Below are 20,445 nucleotides of genomic sequence, written 5' to 3'. Positions count from 1 at the left end.
GTCCAACCTCTGCTACCAGAAAGACGTTGACTTAACTTGGAATTCCTCCCAAATTCCCCTCCCCCCTCCCAATCACTGTTAGCTCACCTGTCTCACAGTTTTCTCCAGTATAACCTGGCTGGCAAAGGCACACAGCTGTTCTGTTTTCAGCTTGACATTCCCCACCATTCTGGCATTCTTTGGCTTCACATGGAGACTCCTCTGTAATGTTTCAGCAAAAGGAAGGAAGATGAAATTAGAACATCAAGGCATTGCTAAACCATTGATAGAAACTTGCATAAGCTGCAGGATGCTTCAGGCAAGGGATTTGTTTTGTCCCCTTAGTTAGGGTGACCAAATGAAAAGGAGGACAGGTTTGCTGTATCTTTAACAGTTGTATAGAATAGGGAATTTCATTTGTATGCATGCAGCACCTAGTGAAATTTCCTCTTCATCACAACAGTTAAAGTGCAGGAGCCCTATCCTCTTGACCAGATACGAAAGAGTTAGGACTCCTGCAGCTTTAACTGTTGTGAAGATTGATTTTCACCAGGTGCTGCATGCATACAAATGACACCTGCTGAAATTCCTTTTTATATATATAACTGTTAAAGATACAGCAGTCCTGTCCTCCTTTCCATATGGTCAGCCTACCTTAGTAGCCTTTAGTATGGACACCATTCCAACTGACAGAATTAGCAGCGTTGCTTGTCTATAATATCATAGACTGGAATGGTTATGTGGAGTATGGGAAACAACAGACTAGAATCATAGAATAGTCGAGTTGCAAGGAGCCTATAAGGCCATCGAGTCCAACACCCCACTCAATGCAGGAATCCACCTCAAAGTATACCTGACACATGGTTGTCCAGCTAACCTCTAGTGTGGGAGAGCTATGGAAAGTGCTACTTGGTCCAAGTGCCTTTTTTGAGTATATGCTTACATTTCAACTTTCTGCAGACTTTGTGGAATAGAAAAGGCCATTGCAAAAAGCCAATCTGGGGTGACTACCACCCCTTGTTAATTTGTTGTATACCTCCTTATTTGCAGCCAATGGCTCTTCTAAGGCTGGAAAAAATGCAAATGAACTTCTAAAAACAAAACAAAAAGTGTTTTGGGTTTAAAAAATAAACTATCTCATAATATGGGTAGGGATGATGATTTTATTGACTATTTATATGCCAAATTTATGTGCATTCTCCCTCCCACCCACTGTACAAAAGAATTAAGTGAACAAAGCATCATGACATGTGTTGCATAGTAATGTCTTTAGCTATTAACAGGTGAATAAATCAATTGTTTTACTTAATTTTCCTCTAAGGAATGCTTTGATTAGGAAATGGGACAAATAATTTGGAAGGCCCCAAACAGGGTGTTCTGTTCAGAGGTTTTGTCAGGGCAGTTTGTTTAGGCATAGATTCCATAGTTAATTCAGCCACTCTGAAAGTATATTTGCGTGGGAAGGTTCTTAAAAATCTGTTCTCATTTGCCACTTCCTTCTCTCCACCCTTATTCGCATCTATACTAAACTTATTTATGGGTGCGAGGGTACTGTTGCACCATGTCCTACTTTGTTGGCCATTGTGTTAACAGAGTGCTGGACTAGATTCTAGGAGTACATTCCCTATTTTTGTAGGGTCGAGTATGTATTTCTATCTGTCTTGCTCCACCCTTCCATCCTGGAGCCTGATAGAGCCTGCTGCCTTGCACAGCTTGCAGGGAAAGGGTGCTTGGTTGAGAGAGAATGAGTAATAACAGATCTATGAGTATATGAGGGGCTTGAAAGAAGATTGCCAGTCTTCCAGTGAGAGCTGGGGAAGGAACTGAGAGAGGTGACCCAGCTGAGAATTGGGAGGAAAGCTGCCACACGAGAGGTGTGCCTGCCAAACAATAGACCCCACCTTGCCTTTGTGGAATCGACATCTATTTGGCCTTGTAGGCCCCTTCCAACTCTGCTATTCTATGATTCTATGATAGTGTATTTTTATTTCAGTGTTAGGCTTTATTCTCTCTCCTGTTTTATACTAAGCTATTCGATTAGGTCAGTTTATTTGTACTGTTTTATTCAATGTCATGAGAATTGATTGATATTCCTTATTATGTATTTACCCATTGACACAATGGTTATTTGTAATTGTTCCTATTTTTTTTAACATATTTTATTGCTGTTCTTTGGATCTACTGCGAACCTCTTTGGGTGCAATCTTGTGGAAAAGCAACATACAAGTAACAAATAATGATGAATCATAGAATAGCAGAGTTGGAAGAGGCCTACAAGGCCATCGAGTCCAACCCCCTGCTCACTGTAGGAATCCACCCTAAAGCATCCCTGATAGATGGTTGTCCAGCTGCCTATGATGATATCTGTTTTACAGAAAGGTACTTTTATCTTTTGCAGAAAGATTACTTGTCCATAGGACTGCACACTAACCTCTCTAGTCCTTGAAAAGATGCATGTTGACAACAGCTGCTGCCATTGGAATTCAAGGTAACTATAAATTAAACACACCTTTATGTACGATCTGGTACCTCCTGCTCCAGAATATTTCATCAGAGTATAGAAGGGCATCCTTCATGTAAACTACCCTCCACATATCACATGTAAAATAACCTGTTTTCAAATTAAATCTTACAGTTCATGGAGAAAAATCAAATCTAATGAAAGGTTTAACTAAACTTTGACTGGGTTACTTTTAACTGTAGGTGTCTCTTAATCCCTTCATGATTTGTTTACAAGCCGTATGTTACTGGGCATATCGTTGTACTGTGACCTGCACCTGGTTTTATAAAAGTGTACAGAGACTTTTAAATGTTATTTTGTTAAATGTAACAGCTTGAAACTTCCTTTCTGAGCATTAACTAAACTTTGTCTGGGTTACTTTTAATTGTAGGTGTCTTAATCCCTTCATGTTTTGTTTAAAGGCTGTATGTTACTAGCATATCATTGTACTTTGGCCTGTGCCTGAATTAGGCTATCTTCTATAGCAAGGTACTATAAAGTTGTATTTTATAGACAACTTTATATACAACTTTATAGTACATTGCTATAGAAGATAGCCTAATTATTATTATTTTAAAGAAAGCTTTATGGAGATAAACTCCTAACTTTGAATTATATTGAAAACTGTTATTTGTGAAATCTGCATGTCAAGAGCTTTCTAATGAAGTATTTCATGAGAATCAGTCAATCGGAAGGCAGTAAAAAAGAATGAATATCTAACTCCCGTTCTTGAATTATTTATCTAAGAATTTAACTCAAAACACACACAAAGCGAACATACATGTAACTCCTTACAACTGAATTCATGGCCTTCTGTCAAATTACATTAACAAGCAGACAAAACCAGGAACAAAAGATATCTAACTTTTGAGGCCAAGTATTAAAGATACCATACAACAGGCTGTATATATTGTACTTCTATGCAAACTATGAATATATCGACTGTCAATCAAAGCATATGGATAGTTACTTTCCATGTCATGGGGAAAAACAGTCTTCTGCCCAGTAACTACAGACCTTTGCTTTTGGAAAGCTCTGGGTACTCAGTATTCAAGTATATTGTTTTACTTAATATCATTGCATGTTTATAGAGAAAGCCAAAAATAAAACATAGATTTCTTAATTCTTTACCCTCTTTCAGTAGTGCAAAAGACATTACGGGCAAATCAGTATGTTTTCCTTGTTTTAAATTGTGATGGCAATGAGGTAGCATGAATGCTCATTCAGGAACAGATAAATTAGAAAACTGGAAACTTGATTTAAGTTCACGATTTAGGCTGGCTATTTTTCTTGGCAATTTAAATCATGACTCTAGTCAATCCACCCTGGTTTTATGCAATTTGTTCTAGAAGAATTGAAATAAAGAGATGCTGGTGCAGATAGACTTCTATAATCACTTTGCCCACCCAGACCTAACCATACGCTATTATCTGATTTCCCTGTGCTTGCCATTACACAGTGTTTCTCACCAATCTCACATGTGGCTCCTTTAAATCCTGGTGGACACAAACAACTGAAACTGTTGATGTCATTGATACAGGATGCTTTGTTGCGACATGGGTTGGAAGCACACTCATCCACATCTAGAAGAGAATAAGATAAGAGTATGCTCACAGATACAATCCATCTCTGCACAGAGGAAGAAAAATACTTTGCTTGCATTGTCATGTGTAATCAACCGGGCACGTCTATTATGGATACATCATTCTTAGAAGCATACAAAAACAGAGCAAACTTCCTTTAAATGTTTTTAATTATGCTAAGCTGCTTTGGGTTATATACTCCTTTCTATGGCAACAGTTCAGATGCCTGTAGAAGACTATACAGTTGAAAGGTCACCAAGTCCAACTCCCCCAAATGGCGATAGCTAGCATTCACTGTGGTAGTAGCCACCAGGCTACTAGATGAAAAGCTATGATGTGTGTCCCTGCCCTAGCCACATTTCAATATGCAAGAAACTGTTTAATTACAGTGTGCAACACAAGCACAAAAAGTCCTTCTGGGCATTCAGTTCTTCAAGAAATGTGGATAAGAATGCTACAGTTATAGGTGTGCAGTAATAAGTCAACAAGAGCAGACAGAGAAAAACGATAGTGCAAAATGTATGAACAGATGACGTGAACTTATACCAAGTGAGTATCCTAGCCTAGTTCTGAGTACTTCAACTGGCTGTGGTTCTCAGAATCTCACAGGGAGATCTTTCCCAATCCCATTATCTAAGATCCTTGGAAGTGGAAATGTTGGTGACTAAGCCCTGACCTTCTGTATGCAAGGCAAATGTTCTACCACTGCACCATGGTCCCTCCATACAAGACTGTAAGCAAGGGTATGGGCAAGACTTACCAATATGGCATCGTTTTCCAGTGAAGCCAGCCAGACAAGAGCAGGTGTAGGAGGGATTCCCTGTGATGCAGTCCTCAATACACTTTCCTCCATTCAGACAAGGGCGGAGTGTCAGACACACCGAAGCTGCACAAAGAAGTAAACCCACTATTCAGCAGATTATGGCATGACTAGAGGAGAACTCTTAGACTGTGTAGCAGCAATAGTAAAATTGGACTGATTCGACGTCTTTTTTCTCTGTGGCCTCCAGCCCTTGTTTGCTCTGTAATCAACACACTAGGCTCTTGGACAGAAGTGTCATGTTCATTTTAAAATGTTGCAATTCAACTTATCCTATACATATTTAAACGGGATTGATGAAAAGTATGATTTAAAATTTATTTGATTGTAAAAAAAAAATGTTGATTCCTTTTTCCACTCAGCTGTCAATATTTTAGTTTGATCTGTTAAGGACTTACACTATCCTTTTGAATACCAACATTGTGACTTCCAAATTAATCTTCTTTTATAGACAGAATATGAATCTTTCATTAAGTGAACTTTAATAAGAACTATACCAATGTTCCTTTCCACTCAGAAATTGTGAATAACGTCCACACAAACAAAAATTTCAGCCAGTTCTATATCCTACCGCTCGCCTCATGCTGCATGCATTCTGCCTAGGCTTGCTCTTTGCCTTTAGTTAAGTTGTAATACTTTTATGACAAACCCAAGAACTGGGCAAATGCCAACAAAATTCTATAATAAAACACTTTTGGCAAAATTAAAGTGGTGTTGTTGTTTTTAAAGATAGGTTTATGTCTTGAAGGAAAATGGTACGCAGTGCCAGAATGGTTTGGGGGGAAATCAGTCACCAAACCACTGGAATTTCCAAGTTGGGGGAGAAAAAACAACAATAACCCAAAGAGCTGGAGGAAGGCATATAGCCCCAGTGTGGCCAGATAAGATCCATTCTTGGGCTGAGAGCCAGAAGAGCACTCGTGTGTGTCTAAGGAACCGTGACTTGGTTCCTGGGTGCATGTTTTTGTTTGGAAGTACATGCAGGTGATGGGAAATGGATGGTCATAAGAACCTGGGCACTGTTATTATCCTATAGTGGGCGCAAATACTAATTGCGAGTTTGGGAGAAGCTATTGCACAGGTAATATAAAGTCTTTAGTCCCCTCACCAATGTAAGATGTTATTTCATGAACAGATTTGTAAATGGCAACATTCCCAAGCAAGACCTTGTAGAATCTTCCCTTACGCAGAACGTGGAGGCAGAAATACTTCTAGTAGGATTCCGCCAAATGCTCACAGAGCTGAAATGTGGTATTTCATCACTACATTTAAGTTTATTAAGAATTACCCCATTCTTACAGCATTAAATAATGTATCTGCAAATGGCTAGAACAGTACTCTGGCCATGGAGAAGTCCAGGATGCTTCCAGTTTCCACCTACTCTAAATGCCATCACCACACCACAAACTAGCAGGGGCAGAGTGGCTGAAGCAATGCATAAGCGGCCACCCCAGATGGCAGGGTGGAAGCTGCTTGGAGAAGTACACGCCACTGCTCTATGGGAGACGTGATAGCACTCTTCAAGTACTTGAAAGTTGTCACACAGAAGAGGGCCAAGATCTCTTCTTGATCATCCCTGAGTGCAGGACACAGAATAATGGGCTTAAGTTACAGAAAGCCAGATTCTGGCTGAACATCAGGAAAAACTTCCTGACTGTTAGAGCAGTATGACAAGGAACCTAGAGAAGTAGGTTCCATTACCTAGAGAAGTAATGGGCTCTCCCACCCTAGAGGCATTCACGATGCAGCTGGACAGCCATCTGTTCAGGTATGCTTTAATGTGGATTCCTGCATTGAGCAGGAGGTTGGACTTGATGGCCTTATAGGACCCTTCCAACTCAATTATTCTATGATACTTACAACATTGTAAGTAGAGCTTAAATATTGTAAGTAGATTTCTGGGGGGTGGAGGAATGTGGTTTGAGGCTGTCAGCCAGTTAAAGGTTGTTTTTTAAGTGATTAATGATATCCCTTTTAGATTACTGCTTTGCTGATTATTTAAATAATTTTGCTTACTACTAAACTTTAAATAAAGGTGCATTTTTGAGACATAATTTAAATGAGAGCTGAGTTTACAGCCACTGTAAAAAAAAGCAATCTTTTACATTTATTTTTTTATTTCATGTTATGGCAACATACCAGAACCAAAATAGGTTTTAAAAAAATTAAGCGTCCCACCAATTAAAATCTGCCCTCATCAATTAAACTTGGGCTGCAGATCTATGCACATTTAACTGGAAGTAAGTCTATTGAACTCTGTGGCTCTTACTTCTGATTAGGCATGCATAGGATTGTGCTGTTGCTCTCCATAATCAATGAACTCCCATCGGATTAATCTACTGTTTAAAGTTTGCAGCCCTGGGCCTGAAGGCTCTTTTTATACATAGGCAACCCTAAGACCCATTCACCCCAAAATGCTCCACTAATATTTTATCTTCACTTGTTGCATTCTCAAGAATAACTGAAGGACTCTGATAGCAGAAGAGATCACAGCTTCCCAGCCATAGATGCACCCTTGAGTGTTATGCAGCTTTACAATCTTGCCACCATAATGTGTCGTTTGCACATAGATCCTGCATCGATGGATCCCATATCCTGCTGGCCAGATTTATCGTTTTGCATTAATGCACAAGAGCAAAAGTTTTGGAGGCTCATCTGCCACACCCAAACTACCCCAACTGCATAGCTGATGGCTCACACAGGCACTGGGCTTTTCACAGGGACCAAGAGAAGGGCTGGAAGAATTGGTTTGGTTAAATAAACCTAACTGCTGTCCTCTTACTTGTGTTGTTGCAGCCCCCCACTTGCACCTGGGCATCATCGATTCTGAACACCCAGCGCCCGGGGATACCCACATTTGTCGTCATCTCCACGTCGACAATGTCATCAGTGCGGGATCCGGGGATGTTAAAATACCGTTTTCCATCACCGGCATTGAAACCTGCCTAGGAAGACAAGGGCAGAGAGTGAAACCTCTCGCTGGGGAAAGCAGGGCAGCTGCAAGGGACTCCTCTCTTCCACCATGCCCCAGTGCCCTGCAGAGGAATGGACTGCAAGAACATAAGGAAGGGAAGCACCACATTGCCCTACTTGCTGCTCAGTGCTAACTGTACAACCACTTCCCACCTGAAAGCCTATCACTTTGCACAGGAGACAGTGTAGCCCCCCACCCACACCCCACAGTTCTTTTGATCCCTGGACAGAGACTAAGATGGCTCCTCTTTACTCTTATGGAGGTTCTGCTTGGACAAATTCCTTCCAGGCTCTGGATATCTTTCCCCACATATCCCATACTATTCAGGTCCCCAGGACTATGATCTGAAATCACATGAGGCAGCAAACATGCAGGGCCTGGGTCTGGTCAGTGGCTGGATGGGAGACACCCCTCCCCGCCCCCTCCCGGGACCCTATGTACATCACCTTGATTTTCACAGGGGGGGAAAGGAGGGCTATGAATGTAATAAATACATTCAGAATGCAGTTTCTTTGAGCAGCCTTGTAAATAGCCATTTGCCTGGCCATCTGTGATAAGAAAAATATCTCTGTGACTACCCAAGGAAGCTTTATAGAAGCTGTTTCTTTATTTCTATTAGGTCACAAATTTTGGCTGGCAGCTAGTACATATTTTTGTGGGCCACTAATATTAGGAGGCTTATTTGCAAGTCTGCTTTGAGGCAAGCATTCTTCCTCTTGGGCACCCATTTTGAAGAGCCCCCAATTTCAGCTACTTCATATGTGCAAGCAAACACTGAGTAGTTCTGCATCCTAGAAGGTATCCCACACTGTTTTGCATGTCATTTATGATTAAAGATCTTGGCTATGACATGTGTTGAACTGTCAGTATTAAAAAGGGGGAAAAGCGGCCGGGGGGGGGGGGAGGGAAAGAGGGAGATCAGATGGTCTACTTATTGCAACCCTTTTCCCAAATGGCTCTTGGCACCATAAAGCCTCTCAGCAATCCCCACATATCCATGACTCACTTGCTGGAAAGCACACAGAATGCTGAGCCTATTTTCATCCCCATTCATCTGCACAGGGTGAATCCAAGAGAATCTTGGACTCTCTTGCTCCTTTCCGTGAAACGAGCACAGCTCTGCTAGCTCAAGCCAAGTAGCAGCCTTTGCCATGCTGAGCCGCGAGGTGCTCGTGCCGAGCCACTCCATCGCCTTGCGAGTTCTCGCAAACTTGGTCACAAGCCGATGCTTGGTGAAAAACTTTTCAACTTCCTCTCTCTCCCCCTTTGGCTGGACCGGGGCAGGGTGTTCCTGAAGCACTGTACAGTATCCAAAGCATGTGGTTACTGCTCTGTTTACAGTCATAAAAGCTTGCACTTCTGAATTTCTGGGATTGAAAATGTGTCTATTTCCTTTACACCTGCAATTTCCTGCTTCCTGGAGACACTCAGATGAGAGCCGGCAACCAGCCAAGCACAGATCAATTAGTGGTAAATTTACACATCCGAACAGCTTAAAAGAAAGTACACATCAGGATGAAATTTAAAATAAAGAAAAACCCAGGCGAAAGCTGTATTTGCTAGACACACTACTGGATGGCTCTTTAAAAAATCTGCGGTTATGAGAAGGAACATCAAGGCACTAGCAAATGCGCAAAGCCCCTACATGGTTTTAGCTTTGAAGTGACAGAAGAAATACAGGACCACTGTTTAAGAACTTGGGGCTGAAGTGGGATCATCTTGCGACTGCATGATTCTGACGAGAAACAATAAAAAAGACTATCGTCTGGAAGAATGTGCACCACGTATTAGAAAGAAGACTTGCTTGCAAGGTGTGACCATGGAGTCTACCTGGGCCGCAATGCCTCCCAGGCCTGCCGGGTCTCCCCCGCTGCTGGCATGCATGCCAGTGGTCCAGGTGACTGACTCGTAGTTGAAGATAGTGAAGGAAAATGTCCCATCAGTGATGAGAACTATCTGGAAGGTATTTACCTAAAAGAAAACACACACACATATACCATAGCCAGAAGGAATTTCACAATGAATCAGAGCATTAGTTATTAGAGCAAAATTGTTTCTCTTGAAGGTCTGGATCAAGGCTCCTTTATCTCTTCTGAGATCTGCATTCTATAGAGTTTGGCTACAAGAGAAGCAGACGTCTGAATTGGAATTTAAGGGGCATTGATTTCTGGCAAGGGCATCCAGGCTTTTTATAGTTCATCCACCTTGCCCATTTCTGGTGCCTTTGCATTTGGGCTGCTTTATCCACTGTTACTATTATGGTTTTATATTTTATAGCTTTAGAATGGTTATACTATTGGATGTGGGTGTATTTTTTATTGAAATGTATTTTGTATTTTATCTTCTGATCCACCATGATGAGTTACATAGTGGACAGGTGGAATATAAATGGATGAAATAAATTAAGACTGGTCCGATTCCTCAACAGCTCGCTATCATAACTTGGCTACAAAACATGAAATATAATATACACTACCTAAAATAACCCTCTTATTCTGTACCCTTCACCAACACCCCTGGCCCTGGCCACTTACTGGAGAAAGTGAGTTTCCTCCAAAGAAGGTGACTTGGTACCAAGTAGCTACGAATACCCATTGGGCAGAGAAGTCTGGGAATTCTGGGAAATATTGCCAGATGTCCTTAGTGGCCCTCTCCAATATGTCTTCATCCTTGGTTTCCCGGTAATACACTTGACCTGCACGGCGGTTATCTACATCAGCCCAGAAAGCTGCAACCACACGCCTATCGTTGGAGATAGGGAAAGCCACTGGTGTAAACTGAGAGACTTCTTTCAAAAAGGAGATGATTCCATTGTTGTTTACCTAGGCAGAAAGTGGAGGGGGAGAGTTAGACAGAGTGAAAAATAAAGAATGTCAACAATCGGGGATTTGAATGAAATCAACCCCCTTTGGCCCTAACTTTGTACAAATGGAAGGAATATTACTGTGCCCCAAGGCTGTTATCTTCCATGCTCTCTACCGGTGATTTAAAAAGCTGCAGAGACAATAGAAACATTTATGGAGTATGTTTTAAAAATAAAATGTGTGTTCCTCTTCCTGGCCTTTGAAGGGCAAGCACGCCACTCTCCTAGCTTGTAGATGAAAAACTGTTTGCCAAAAAAAGAGCGAAGGAACTGCTTCTCCCTTCAGACACCCCCCCTTCCCACTCTCTCCTCCCCTGCCACTTGCTTGCTGCCTATGAGGGATTGAGAGCCATAGCTCAGGGGTCTGAGACGGAAGGCAGAACAAGCCGTGCCCTGTTCTCCTGCCGGAGATGGGCCAAAGGAAGGAGGAACAGCTGAGAAAACTGCAGCCGCCACAGTGATCTGAACAAACAGGGTGCAGTTCATTTGGGTCAGTCTCACCTCAGAAGGCAGCAGGGCTTAGCATTCACTCCCTTGCTTTAAAGAGATAGAATGGCTGATTCTGAAGGGACTAGGAGACAGATAAGGCTTTTGGTTTTTGGTCACCTCTTTGGTCAAAGCAGGGTTGCTGGAGATGTACATACAAGGAGTCCTGCTGGAACAGGATGCAAGTCACCACCCTCTATCAGAAGCAAAAACCTTCCTAATTACTCTATAGAGTTTCTCCCCATTCATATGCTCCTGTTGATCAATATAATACCCTGGGTCTACAACATCGGTGACTGCCACAACAGAGACTAGAGGTAATATGGCAAGAATATGGATTTGTATCTCAAATAGATTTCCCATGTAAAAGACTTGAGGTCAGTTTACACATTCAGGTAAGTCACACAATACAGCCCTCATTGAATGGGAACCCTTCAGAATGCAAGGAAGCAGTGCTCCCTTACATTTCATGCATCCGATGAAGTGGGCTCTAGTCCACAAAAATCGATGTCATAATCAAATGTGTTAGCCTTTAAGTTGCCACAAGACTCTTTGTTGTTTTTCCCTGTATATAAAAACTAGGGATGTGCAAGAATTTTGTTTTGATTCACTTGTGACCAGAACTTGCCCCTTTCACACTCGAGAATGCAAATGGATTTTGCAAACACAGGGCAGAATCCCAGAGGGTGCTCATACCTCAGCTGATTCTCTTGCGCCCCGCTGCTTCTGTTGCACAAGTACCGGGTCCTACTGATTCTGTTGTGCAAGTGGGACCCCCACCACTCGCACAAGAGAGATTTAGCATTTCCCAGAGGAACCCCTGAAATGAGCAGAAAGGCTTGTTTCTTGATGGGGAGAGGTCAGCAGAGCTCCCTTATGCAAATTCTGTTGACCTGTCCCATTCCAAAAATGAATGTTTTCGTTCATTTTTGGTTGCCCCGGAAGAGCTAAATCTTCCTTCTGCAAGCAGTGGGTCCAACTTGTGGATGGGGATTCGCAGGGCATAAGGGAATCAGCGGAGGCATGAGCATCCCACTGGATTCTGCCCAAACTTTGCATGTTCCTGAGCCTACAATGCTGGTTCAACAACAAAAACAAAAAGAGTATTTGGAAAAATGCACACTTCAAAAGTGTGCATTTTGGGGAAATATGCATTTTTATGCTTTAGTCAAACCGGGAAAGGTACACACTTAGCAGCACACTTTAAAGAAAAATGCAAACCCAAATGTGTACCTCCCCCATCCAAACAGCAGCAAAAAAACCTCACAATTGGGAAAGGAAACAACGCAGACCAAGCTTTGAGGTGGAACTCTGAGAACCGCTATGAGTCAAGCTTCACTAATTCTCCCATCCCTAATCAAAACTCCCTGCATGTAGATGCCTAGCATGCCAGAGAAGAGAAGGCTGGAATGGAAACTTACTCCCTAACCTACTAAGTTTTCAATGCTAAGCTTTTTGATGTGGGGTAGAATTAGCATTCGGCCATGCAGTCTGTTGCCTGTGTTGTATAGTGGTACAGTCCAAGAAGGATTATACCATATGCATTTTCAGAGTACACAGGCTAGCTCACAGTGGATGGTCTTTGCCTATGCACAAAGTCTTGACTACCATAAATGGTTTGTAAAGAGGTTTGCCACAGTATCCAACTGAGAAAATGTCCTGCTTCCCAATCTTCCATTACTGGATGGCTCTGCTTGCAACACCTAGAGCAGGAGCGGGCAACTTTTTTCCTATCAAGGGTCACAGTCCCTTGTAGTCCATCTCTTGGGAGCTACATGCAGATATGGATCCAGCAACCACTATGAGAAAGAGACAGGCAGGTGCACATGTGAGCTTGGAAGCCCAGTCATGGAGCATGGTAGCTAGAATGTCTTCCTGACAGATGCTACATCTCTCTAGATGCTTTGTGTTGTTGGGCCTCTATGCTCCCATGTACAAAATTAATGCATGGTGTGGAGAATGTGGATAAGGAGACATTTTGCTCCTGCTCGCAAAACTCTAGAACCCAGGCTCATCCCATGAAGCTGATTGGTGGGAGATTCAAGACAGATAAAAGGAAGTACTTCATCACACAGAGCATGGTTAAACTATGGAATTTGCTACCACAAGACATAGTGAGGGCCACCAATTTGGATTTAAAAAGGGAGTTAGACAAATTCCTGAAAGAGAAGGCTATCAATGGCTACTAGTTCTGATGGCTCTGTGGTAACTCCAGTATCAGAGACAGTAAGCCTATGTACACCACTTGCTGGAGAACATGGGCTGTTGCACTTGTGTCCTGCTTGTGGGTTCCTGGCCCACAGCTGGTTGGCCACTGTGTGAACAGAGTGTTGGACCTGATGGACCCTTGGTCTGATCCAGCATGGCTCTTCTTATGTTCTTATTGTTATGTTTTTATGTGTGCCTGCCTGCCTGCCAGGCATTCTCTTATTCACCTTGCAGGAGTGGTGGCAGCTGGTATGGAAGATGCCACATAAATAAGGCCGAGGGCCATCCACCTTTGATCTAAAGATATTTTCTTAATGCAAGATAACTGTTCCCTGACTGTTGCCACTGCAGCCTTGACGGTGTGGGTTGATGGGTGGGAAGCTGCTATGCATAAAATTCTCCCTCACAGCAGGGTCTGGAGACGATGCCCTTCTAATGTCTGTTATTTAATACAGTCCAACTTGTTGCTGGTTTGGGTTAGCTTTTACTAGTGCCTTGCAGATTGGTGGTTTGGTTAATAGTCTAGTAATTTAAGGATATTATGGTTTATGTAGCTTGTGCATCTGGTCAAGAACAAGATAGAAATGCCCTTGCCAACCTTAGAGTCTAAGGCAAGGAACAACTTGGCTCTTACTATGAACCATAAGCTCAGTTAAGTTTAAGACAAATGCTATGCTGCAAAGCATTTGCCAACGGCTTTCTCTCTGCCGTGGAGTTTTCCAAAAAGCAGGCAGGGAATTAGTAAATGAACCCCCACATCTTGCATGCCAACATTTTTGGAAGTAGCACCTTACTTTCCACCCAAAAGAGCATTTCACAAGAGAAGCCCGCCCCAAGTTAGTCCTTTGCCCCCCAAGAAGCCCCCTCTGACTTGGTGACTCCTTCGTGTTCCATGTGCACACAAAGATCACTCACTTCTCTGGAATGAGAAGAAACCACAAACCTTCTGAACTCTGGCCTGTACAGAAAGCAGCAGGAAAAATTCTGCTGGGGAAAGAAGCTGAGCCCTTGTTTGTGGATGGAATGTGGTCTGAGATGCAGGTGTGACATTTGGGGCGGGGGGAGGTAAAGGAGGTTGTTTCACACTGGTGAGCAAACTCAGAACTCAAATAATGCTTTGTGTGTATGCGCAAATGGCCGGTCATGGGCTTGGAATCTCAGCAGAGCCGGCAAATCACGGCATCTCTGTACAACTGAGAACAGCAAAGTAAAGGAAGGATCCAATGTCTCTGTGGATCTGAAACAGATGAAAGGCAGATTAACCCAGGCAATAATAAACCATGCGTACATTCTGCTTTGGAAGAAATACAGCTTAAAGAGGAGCATTGTTTGGCTAACAGAAGCAGTCACAATAAGGGACGGGTTCAGCTAGCATGGTATCTTTGATAGGGCTATCCCAGTTAGAAAAATCTTAGTCAATTAATCATAAGGGTTTTAGCGTGCAATCCTATTGTGTACACTCAGAAGTAAGAACACTGAATTCAATGGGGCTTACTCTCAGAAAGGTATGTACTGAATTGCAGTCTTAAGGTACAATCCTATGCATTTTAGGCCAAAGCTAGATGAGGCAACATCCCCGTGTTTGCCCTGGAATCATCCCTGTGCATTCACATGACGCACAGGGCATCCCGGGAGCAGGGAGGGATGATCCCTCCCTTGGCCCGGGATATCGCCCTACAGTTGTAGCCCGCTTGTAGACTGTGTGGCACGGCGGTTTGTCCTGGCTCCTCATGAGTAACTGGGGGTGGGGTGGGGTGAGCGGGGAAAAGATCCACACTACATGAGAAGGGGTCAGCCATGTCAGATGCTTTTGTTTCTACATCATGTCCATGTGTGTGTGCACATATGCGCATACAGTCTAATGGGCGCACAAGTGACTGTAACACTGTCCTCCCTCCCCCTGTACTTTTTTCCCATCCCAGAAGTGTGAGAAATCATGTCTGATTTGGCCCTTCACTCTTTAGTTATTCAGTTGTGCACCAACTTGCCACAGCCTTGGCAAACCCGAGAAAGGCATTGTGAAAAAAACTACTTCCTAGGAAGAGGCTCACCATGAATCATTTCCAAGATAATTGGGATGTTGAATATGTGTGCCCACCCTTTCCCAACCTAAGATTTTGTGGGACTATAGCTCCCAGAATCCCTGACCATTGGCCATGCTGGCTGTGGTTGAGAAAGACTGTCCTAAGCATTCTCCCGAAGTTTGTGAAGTCACTTTTTCATAATTCAGACTTAGTTCTAAACTTGGCTGTATAAAACATATAAAAACACAAAACTGAATATTTTTATACATTGTGCCACACATACAGTGTGGAACTGCTCTGGGGGGAAGGAAAAACAGAAAAGAAAAGAAATAGAGAGAGATGCAGGATTGAGGTTACAAACAGTCTACCTTGGAGGTCATGTTGGATGTTAATCAAGCACTGAAATGAAGAAGCCATTTTGACCCAATGAAATAGAACTGGCATAGGAAAAAGGTGAGTGTCAATCAAACTTCTGGCTCTGTTCATGAACATTATCTGGGAAAATTTAAGACAACATCTTACGACCCAAATAAAAGTAGAATCCATTAGGATTAGTTCATCAAACAGGCCCAGTTGAATTTACAATAGGAACCAAACCATGCAAGGTACTGGCAGCTAATAAGCTTTCATTGTTTTTCAGATCTATATTGGACAGATAAAAATCCATGGTGGGTATAAGGGTGGAGGGTGAACAATGGGCAGGAATGTAGCTGAAGGAAGGAGATCCATTTACAAGGAAAGCAGTGTTTTTTAGTCCTTATTATTTCATACATCAATAGCCTGTTTAAATGACCCCACAACGCCCTAATGCTGCCTGGTTTCTTCACTCAAAGAGGATTATTACCCATATGTATGTCCACATCTTGCAAACTAAATAGAGCTTCGGCTATTCGGCAGCATAGAAATGCAATAAATAAAATAAGGCAGCTTCAACAATGGATGCTTTGAAAAACACAACAGTTTATCTGTAGTTAGACATTATAATTTAATTTCACTGCATCACAGTTTAGGATATTCTAACCTCAGAGGCTACTGGATCGAAACAGAATCCAAAACAACAAAGAGTCTTGTGACACCCTCAAGACTAATGCATTTATTATGGCATTAGCTTTTGTGGTCTGGAGTTAATTGTCCTTAGGGAGCTTCCTGTGGACATGACTGGCACCCTGTTGTAGTCATAGCCAATCTCTGGAATAGAGCAATGATTTGAGCAGTTGACATAATCACTTCTAGACACCTTCTGCTAACCTGATTCTGTTTTCCTTCCATGATGTACTAAGGAGCAAAGGCAAAGAAGTGCCCTGGGTGTCATCTATGCTGTATGTGGTGGAATACTTGGGGCAAGTATGCCCAAATATGGTATATAAAATCCATTTTAGGGCCTAGCTGTTGTTAGTACTGGTAGCAGAGAGAAATTTCATCTTTGCCATCGCTTTGGCTGCACAATTAGCTAGCTAAAATTTGATATGGGAGAGGTTGCATTTGTAGTGAAGAGCATATGCTTGCACTGTGAGTGCCAAGAATGCAAATGCATGCACACTGTGCACTATATAGCTCTGCCCCTTAACATGAGGTCAACGGAAGTAGTTAGCATCTTTTTCCAATCTATATTTGGCAAGGCAATACACCTGCATTCTGGTTTCTAGGAAGGTATACAGAAAACGCAGCCCAGTTTAGTGCCTGAGTTTCTCCTTCTTAGTCAAGTGACTGCCTACCAGTTTACCCTCAGTTCTATCTCAGACAATAGTGGGAATGTTCCATTGGTTTATGGATGCTTCAGCTATATACTAACAGCTATGAGATAGAAGGGAATGCGAAGTCCCCTCTCCTCTCCTGATGCATCCATAAACTGACCAAAACAGATAAGCTATACATGAGTTAATGTTTGGTCTGAATGGAACAATTAAGAACAAAAATTTTCAGTGTTTTGTGCTATAATTTTGACCAATTTCTTATCCCACTGACGAAGTCCCTTGTGGTTGAAACGCGTATCAGACATGTGGATGTGTATAGCCTTCATATGACCAGTAGAAACAAGTGAAATGTGGAGTTTCCATTTAGTGCTTGTGGACTGTTTAGCTTCTATTTTGGTATAATTTTGTGTTATGTGCTAAATCATTAAAAATAATAATGAATTTTTACTATCACTTTTTGTGATTAGCAGTATGGATTAGTTATTTCATTAAATTTTATATGAGAGTAAACCAACCCTTGAATAACCCATTGTCTGTTTTAGGGTTACGCGAGTGGGGGTTGCTAGCATAACCCCCAACAAGCAGACCCCAGCCAGTGTATATGGGTCCATGAGCAGGCTGGGTGCAGGATGCCAAATTCCACATTCTCCAAATAAGCAAGGCAGCATTTCTTCCATAAAGGCACGCTGCACATGCCCAGAGGCACTTGATCCAAAGTACCCTAATGCTTGTAAGCAAAGGTGGCAACCCTATGCTAGACATGAGTGCCCCAGAGTCAGAACCCTCACCAAGCCCACTTGATTTACTGTGTGGGGAATGAGGCTTCCAGATGTCCTGGCATGGTGCTTTGTAAAGGTTTTGGAAGTGACCAGACTCTGGAGTTTTCTGGAAGACAGCAATTTGTGAAGTTAGCATTATTCTCTTTTTGTTGTTCTAATACATTAATGCTTTAATACTTGGCAATTTGACAACATTTGATCCGTCAAATTGACCAAGGATTATTTATTGGTTAAATGCCAAACCTACAGAGTAAGAGCATTCCAAATAAAAAGTATTTGCACTGGTGAGGATGGTTGAGAGAAGAGATGGCTTTGTACAATTCACCAAATGATCTGGGGCACACCTGAAATATTTAGATAGAACAAAGATAAACAGTTGATGTGTGCAGGGTTATTCTACGACAAGGTTATATGGAATGGATGCACAAAGTGACAGCCTATTCACAGGACTCTTTGAACCCAGAGTAACTACCACAGCTGCCAAATATGAAAAGGCCCTGAATTCAGATAACTAGAAGAGTTTTGAATGATCTCATCAATTCATAACTGAGGTCCTGCTTTAGTCAGTTACAAAATTCTGCAAGAGAGAGATTGCAAAATCATCTCAAGGCTTAGAAAATTCACTGTGGTTATGACCCTTTTGACATTCTTACCCAGATGGATCCATATATATATATATATATATATATATATATATATATTCTGACAAAGATTAGAATCCCAAGACATTTTTCACATGTTGCAGTTCATCGTTGCCTGACTTCTCAGCCTGAGAAAAACAGAAATGAAACCCCTGCATGCTATGGACATTAGGACTACAGCTTACCCGAACATATTGCTGAAGAATTTGGTATAGCAACCCCTCAGGTCAGCATTTTGCATGAGGCAACCCCTTCTGTGTAAACATATGTTGAGTTATTGCCATGACTAAGGGGAATAAGATTACTGTTTCATAAATTCTTAGTAACCTTTTAATGTCCACATGGGAACATTCTTCCTATTATTAAAGCAATATGGGATGAAGTAGAGGCCAAGATTTTCAGAAAGAGCTGCCTAAACCTTGTTGGGATTTTCAAAGCAACTCAGGTTATTTAGATGCTAGGAGCATATCCACAGAATAAACAGGAGATCACAGCAAACAGCTACTACAGGCCTAAACTGAAGAATTTCATTTGCCACAGTGTGACACCAGGTTGTAATAATGCCCGTGTATTCCGAATTGCTCACCATTAGATATGTGTAGAAATCCTTCCTGCATACATACACAGGAGAACTTGCAAAAACACCCTAATGATATAAAGTAGCAACATGGAATTGATGCCAACTCAAAAGGTACCTATCATCCTTTACAGGGCCTGTTCAGATGACACTTCAGGTTCTGTGGTTACACTAACGACAAGCCATGCTATCGCAGACAACACTAAGCCATGGTTAGAGTTGCTAACCTTGCTGCAGACGTTCTGACTGTGGTTAGTGAGTGAGCAGGGTTTAGCAAAACGCATCACACAAGACACCTTAAACCCTACTGCTTGATCAAAAGCCTTAACCAACAGGTTTAAAATGTCTTCTGAATATGTCCACAGTTTTAAATGACAACGTAAGATCTCACTCACTCCTATGTAAAGTGCTTTGGAAATAAGCTCCATCTAGATCACAGGCACTTACTTCCATGCTTAGACTTATGATTGCATTCTAGCCTCACTCAAGCTTAACCTGGAGAGAGCTGTGAATTGTGACTTTGGACCAGCATTCCCCAACTTGGGTCACTCCAGATGCTTTGAACTACAACCCCAATAACTCCAGCCATCGTGGCCAATGGGCAGGGATGGTGGGTGATGCAGTAGAAAACATTTGAAGGAGCCCCGTTTGGGGGAGGCTGCCCTAATGTCTGGAGGCAAAGACTGCATGCTTACTCAGTGACCTGGTTTGGACGACATGGCAGCCCATTGGGGATTAATTAATCCCTGAGGAGCTGTGGCATGTGCCAGTTGCCATTATGTCACCACTATGAATTCGTAAGCCTTGACTGGGATTTGTCATGTCATGCAAACCCAGCTGGCAGGTTTTATTTCAGGGCTAAACAACCCTTGGGTAACCTTACAACAGATTGTGGGTTATGTGAGAACTGTTTAGCCCTCAAATAACCCTCGCCAGCTGGATTCATACAACATCGTAACCCCCAGTCAGAAGTTGCATATTCATAATGGTGGTTGGAACATGCTGCAGCTCCTTGAAGGTTAAATAACCCACAATGGGCTGCCGTGTGGTCTGATCAAGCTCAATCGACTATTAGCCCTATGTAGTCCAATAGCCTCTATTTCCATGGTAGTGAACATAAAATGCTGCTGAGGACTGCACATAACTATGTGGCTTCCTCTTGCTTGTTTCCAATTTGCCTGGCGCATGCCTTTTTTTGAGGGATGGAATCTGCAATATTCACTGAGCCAGCAACACACATATTCTAGACCAGAGTACAGTCCGCTTAACAGCAGGACTCAGCTGGAGATGCATGGCGGGTGCTCTCAACATTTATAT

General features: G+C 42.3%; 1 protein-coding gene across 1 annotated transcript in view; it reads right to left on the bottom strand.

Annotated features, from left to right (window-relative positions):
• The window catches only part of SNED1 (sushi, nidogen and EGF like domains 1), an 81,700-nt gene that overhangs the window by 40,817 nt on the left and 20,438 nt on the right, over positions 1–20,445 (bottom strand). Inside the window, exons 3-8 of the mRNA XM_063133226.1 lie at positions 10,391–10,678; positions 9,687–9,827; positions 7,665–7,827; positions 4,823–4,948; positions 3,949–4,062; positions 88–201 (exon numbers count right to left, since the gene is read on the bottom strand). Of these exons, the coding sequence (XP_062989296.1) occupies positions 88–201; positions 3,949–4,062; positions 4,823–4,948; positions 7,665–7,827; positions 9,687–9,827; positions 10,391–10,678 (946 nt within the window). The remainder of the gene's footprint in view (positions 1–87; positions 202–3,948; positions 4,063–4,822; positions 4,949–7,664; positions 7,828–9,686; positions 9,828–10,390; positions 10,679–20,445) is intronic.

This window comes from Elgaria multicarinata, chromosome 8 (assembly GCF_023053635.1).
Source record: "Elgaria multicarinata webbii isolate HBS135686 ecotype San Diego chromosome 8, rElgMul1.1.pri, whole genome shotgun sequence".
Lineage (NCBI taxonomy): Eukaryota > Metazoa > Chordata > Lepidosauria > Squamata > Anguidae > Elgaria > Elgaria multicarinata.
The sequence above is the reverse complement of the archived record's forward strand: the minus strand, read 5'-3'. Positions and strand labels throughout refer to the sequence as shown.